This window comes from Asparagus officinalis, chromosome 10, assembly GCF_001876935.1.
Source record: "Asparagus officinalis chromosome 10, Aspof.V1, whole genome shotgun sequence".
Taxonomy (NCBI): domain Eukaryota; kingdom Viridiplantae; phylum Streptophyta; class Magnoliopsida; order Asparagales; family Asparagaceae; genus Asparagus; species Asparagus officinalis.
In genome coordinates, this window is record NC_033803.1 from 34,191,379 (window position 1) to 34,194,361 (window position 2,983).

General features: G+C 38.9%; 1 protein-coding gene across 3 annotated transcripts in view; it reads right to left on the reverse strand.

Annotated features, from left to right (window-relative positions):
• The window catches only part of LOC109824959 (bidirectional sugar transporter SWEET1a), a 24,813-nt gene continuing 22,786 nt past the window's right edge, over positions 957-2,983 (reverse strand). For all 3 annotated transcript variants that reach the window (XM_020391601.1, XM_020391599.1, XM_020391600.1), the window contains one exon: positions 957-1,374. In XM_020391601.1, coding sequence (XP_020247190.1) covers positions 1,204-1,374 — 171 coding nt within the window. In that variant the 3' untranslated portion in view covers positions 957-1,203. The remainder of the gene's footprint in view (positions 1,375-2,983) is intronic.

Below are 2,983 nucleotides of genomic sequence, written 5' to 3' on the forward strand. Positions count from 1 at the left end.
TAAGAAAACGCAACCACACACATGGTTGGGCCCCCACGTGTTCACAGGCTTGATGCATGAAGATAATGGGAGTTGCTCACATTTGGTCTGAACAAAGGTTATTATCCCTAGAAAGCAAGATCTTGGCTTGGGATGTGTTTCAGGTTGAAAACAGTTGAGGAGAGTTCAATGGAGTTAAGGTTGTTGTAGAGGCTCCTTTGGTTCTTCTGCTGATCGTTGAACAAGTTGAGCTCTCCTCCTTAAAACCACTAATAAACAGTGAGAAAGCACCGAGGCTTGACGACCTAATGATCCTCTGATGTTGAAGCTAGTGGCTTGGAGAAGAATATGGAAATCTGATAAAAATGAATGTGAAATTAGACTTAAGGTTTTCTGATCAAGGTTACCTCTTCTTATACTAAATTGGTGGGGTAGATTGGGGAAAGAGGGAAGTCCCCGTGGCTTCATAAGGTCAGTCCAGACGAGCCACGAGGAAGTTTCCTTTATAACCGAATTAATCTACATCCCATGAAACTTGTCTAAATAGAACTTTGAAGCAGGTCATTTGAAGGCTCCAATCTTGGGTCTGGAAATAGTTTCGCAGATTTTAGCCACACAACTTTTGATCTAGGGGAGTGAATGTCAAAGATAGTGGTTCATGTGTGAATTTAGTCCCACACAAGAGAAAATTTAGAAAGGATAACAGACCTAAATGGAAAGCTGGGGTCAATATCTAACAGTTTAATCTAATCGATTAGTTTGTGCCTAGTCTATGTTTAAAACCCGATTTCTCTGCAGCAGACGAGTCTTTGGTGTATAGCTAATCTTCCTTGTAGTTTTAAGTATGCTGCTCTGACTACTCAAACAAAGGTTATTTTCCCTTCCACGATTTAGCCTTGCATGGCTAAAATGTCATAAAAAATACAGTAAACATGCTGCAAACCCATATGAGACGCCTTCAAAGCCAAGAACCAGGAGAAAAGGAAAATAAAAATCAGAATTCAACATGAAAATGTGTAGAGACACAGAATTGCATATTCAGTCAATAGATAGTCTCCAGGGAATTTTGCAAAAGGAGGACCGTCACTCTTAAATCCTCACCCAAAAGCAAAAGAGGTAACTGACAGCTACTGAACATTGCTCTCTAGCTGTCAATTTCAACAAGGCACAAGCTAAAAGAAACAGAGAATACAAGGGAGCGGGGCAGTAGACAGACGGTAGTATCTATACTTGTTCTCCATTACTCTCATACTTTTGTGCAGGTTTCACATTGTCCATCTCCATAGAATCTCCAGTCTTAGCCACACCATTGGTCTCTTCCTTTTTATGGTTCCTGTATATCGCATACAAGATGAGCTGCATTGCTCCTAGAGCACTCCCGCAGCCATTAGGTACCTGAATTATGTACATTAAAATTAACGAGCTTCTCACATGGTCCTGTTGAATGCCGTTTCAGGGTTTCTGCTTACGAGGTCCCTGTAGCATCTCTGTTTTGAACTCACTACCTCTCTAGTTTTATTGTTGAAGGTAGACACGCCCTCAATTTCCTAACAACTATTCCATCCCCTCCCAAGACTTTTTCAATGCTCCCAAAACCCCCAAAAGTAAACTCATTATTCCCTGAGCCCCAAAACACAAAACCCAAGAGTTTTAAACATATGAAGACCATAATACAATCTCTCTCTCTCTCTCTCTCTCTCTCTCTCTCTTCATGATGTTGCTGTGATGATTTCAAATGGGTTTTAGGGGAAAAAAATTCTAGTTCCCTCCAAAATTTTTTAACGGCGTCAACATCGGCGGTGAAACTTTCCCGGCGTTCATTCATGAGGCGAAGAAAACTCTGATTATCAAGATGACAGTGCTGACGAGTTGCGTCGCCAACCCCCTTAAGTTTACATATTTTTGTATTTTTTTTGAAATCGATGACTTCAGATTAAATTAGAGTATGTAAATTTATATATTCTAGTTATTTCTCTATAATAAGTTTATTGTTAAGCTTATGAGTTGGTGGTGAAGGAATGTTACATGTTATTTTTTTAATGTTACGAGTTGGTTGTAAAGGATATGCCTTGGTTGTGAAGGTGTTACGGGGTAGTTGTGAATGTTATGCATTGGTTGTGAATGTTACATGTTGGTTGTGAAGGCTACGAGTTCGTTGTGAATGATACGAGTTGTTGTGAAGTTACAGGTGGTTGTGAAGGATGTACGTTGGTTGTGAAGGTTATGTGTTGGTTGTTAAAGTTATGGGTTGGTTGTGAAGGTTATGGGTTTGTTGTTAAGGATAAGCGTTGGTTGTGAATGTTATACGTTGATTGTAAAGTTAACATTCACAATTAACTCCTTACCGAGGATATTGTTGTAATTTTTTTTTTAAATCGATGACTCGAGATTAAATTAGAGTATGTAAATTTATACATTCTTGTTATTTCACTGTAATAAGTTTATTGTTAAGCCCATGAGTTGGTAGTGAATGAATGTTACATGTTGGTTTTGAAGGTTACGGGTTGGTTGTGAAGGATATGTGTTCGTTGTGAAGGCTACGAGTTCGTTGTGAAGGCTACAGGTTGACTGTTAAGGTTACGGGTTGGTTGTGAATGTTACAAATTGATTGTGAAGGTTACGCATAGATTGTGAAGTTAACCTTCACAATCAACCCATAACTTTAACAATCCACCCGTAACATTCACAACCAACCCGTAACCTTAACAATCAACCCGTAACCTTCACAATCAACCTGTAACATTCACAACCAACACGTAACTTTCAACAAATGCATAACCTTAATAATAAACCCGTAACTTTTACAACCAACTCGTAACGTTAACAACCAACCCGTAACACCTTCACAAGCAATGCATATCCTTCATAACCAACTTTAAAATCGTGAAGCTCAATTCTGAGCAGAAAATGCCGAAATTTGACCATAAATTATAGGTTAACCTTTTCGCATTTCAAACATTAACTTGTCAAAATAAACTTGGACGGTTCAGCGTCTCTCAGAAAG